The sequence below is a fragment of the Amphimedon queenslandica genome, unplaced genomic scaffold (assembly GCF_000090795.2).
Source record: "Amphimedon queenslandica unplaced genomic scaffold, v1.1 AMPQUscaffold_8023_Cont20030, whole genome shotgun sequence".
Classification (NCBI taxonomy): domain Eukaryota; kingdom Metazoa; phylum Porifera; class Demospongiae; order Haplosclerida; family Niphatidae; genus Amphimedon; species Amphimedon queenslandica.
Genome location: NW_003551697.1, coordinates 401 through 2,147, shown reverse-complemented (window position 1 = coordinate 2,147; position 1,747 = coordinate 401). Strand labels below are relative to the sequence as shown.

At 34.5% G+C, this 1,747-nt stretch overlaps 1 protein-coding gene across 1 annotated transcript; it reads right to left on the bottom strand.

Annotated features, from left to right (window-relative positions):
- Positions 1-270: 270 nt before the first annotated feature.
- On the bottom strand, positions 271-1,377 carry LOC109591494 (nucleolar protein 14-like; the record flags this gene model as incomplete). Its single annotated transcript, XM_020007221.1, has 7 exons — positions 271-510; positions 642-712; positions 762-846; positions 949-1,004; positions 1,049-1,114; positions 1,163-1,187; positions 1,239-1,377. Coding segments are annotated over 7 exons (539 nt in total), but the record flags the coding sequence as incomplete, so codon positions are not given.
- Positions 1,378-1,747: the final 370 nt, after the last annotated feature.

The window sequence follows — 1,747 nt, the reverse complement described above, 5'->3', positions numbered from 1 at the left end:
TTGATAAGTCTCCATCAGCACCAGGTGTAGCTAGAGGAACCTGCCCCACTAGTTCAGGTAAACCTTCTGATGTTGAGAGTAAGTACCCTGACGCCAGTGTGACTTACTCTAACATCAAGTATGGACCTATTGGATCTACCATGCCAAAGTGATCCTTAAAACTATACTAATTGTGACCGAAACTCTTTAAGATTATTAGATTCTTTATCTTTAGTTGTGTGGTTGAATAATAGACTTGTTTTTTGCAGTTGATATTGTTTTTGTTTAAAGTTATTTTATATAAAATTCTGATAATAGTGTGAACAATCATCCCACATGTCCACTCCACATTATACAATGGACATGCATGCAACATAGAAAAGGTTATAGTTTTGTTCTCTTTACATGCAAATTGACTTAAAATACTTTAGCAATCATTTCCTTTTTCTTATTTTCTCCATTTTCATGTCGTGTTGCTGTTCCTGTAGCCATCCTTCAATCTGCTTCACCTTTCTCTTACGCTCACCATCTCTACAACATAAATAAAGATACAATACTTGCTGTGTAGACACAGTACCAACAATACAATACAGTGAGTATCATTAGGGGCATCACTAATGATGGAGTAGTCCTTTGCATCACAGACTGACATTATAAATTACCTTGTCAGCTGTTCTTTGAGTTTCTGACGTGCTAAGAACTTTGTATCTTTACGTATCTCTCTAATAGCACCCTGGAATGATAACCAATACACTTAGCTATGAATGTCAAGATAATAATACCTTCAGTTCTCTTTTGTGTTTGTGTTTTAGTTTCATCATTTCTCCTTGAGTCTTGTTTGGAGCTTTCCTCTTTCCCGGCTGATAGCTACAAAAATACACTCAATAAACTCACAGAAGAACTGTAGCAAGTCAATTGTAATTATAAAAAATTATTAGCCGTACATTTACACGTATATACATTACTTACTCGTTATCAAACTGAGGTTCAAAGAACTTGACAGATTTTGGCTTACGCCTTAAAACCTACCAAAGACTTTATTATAATGACAACAATCAGAGGAACAGACTTGAAGGATTGGCTTAGGACGACTGATCCCTGATTCTATTGATGCTTGAACTTGTTCAAGGAGTGACTGAAGAATTAATATTTTAAAATTATTTCTTGCATTTTTATTTCTTACCTTTAGTGACTTGGGAACATCCAAACTACATGACAAAGGCAAAATTCACAAGCAAAGTATATAGAGACTTGCTAACCTTTTGATAGTGTTCAGAGTTGTTTGAAAAATAGCATCAAATGATGGACTGTTATACCAATACTGACTTACTGTGTTCAGACACTCCAGTGTTAACTTTAGCAGTGATAATCTATTAAAAATCCAAATATGATTGGGATCTGCTCAAATGACTTTAATTTTTCAAGTTACGGCCACTTTTAAAAAATGCCAAAATTCTGAAAAGTACCCAAGGCTATAGCCCATGGTTTTTTCCAAAAAATGGCTCCAAAATCACCCCCAATTTTTATTAAATTTTCTAATACATATTGATGTACTTATGCTGTGTAGAAAGTTTGAGCTGATTCCGACTTCAATTTTTCAAGTTACAGCCATTTTAAGAAAATGCCAAAATTCTGAAAAGTACCCAAGGCTATAGCCCATGGTTTTTTCCAAAAAATGGCTCCAAAATCACCTCCAATTTTTATTACATTTTCTGATACATATTGATGTTCTTATGCTGTGTAGAAAGTTTGAGCTGATTCCGACTTC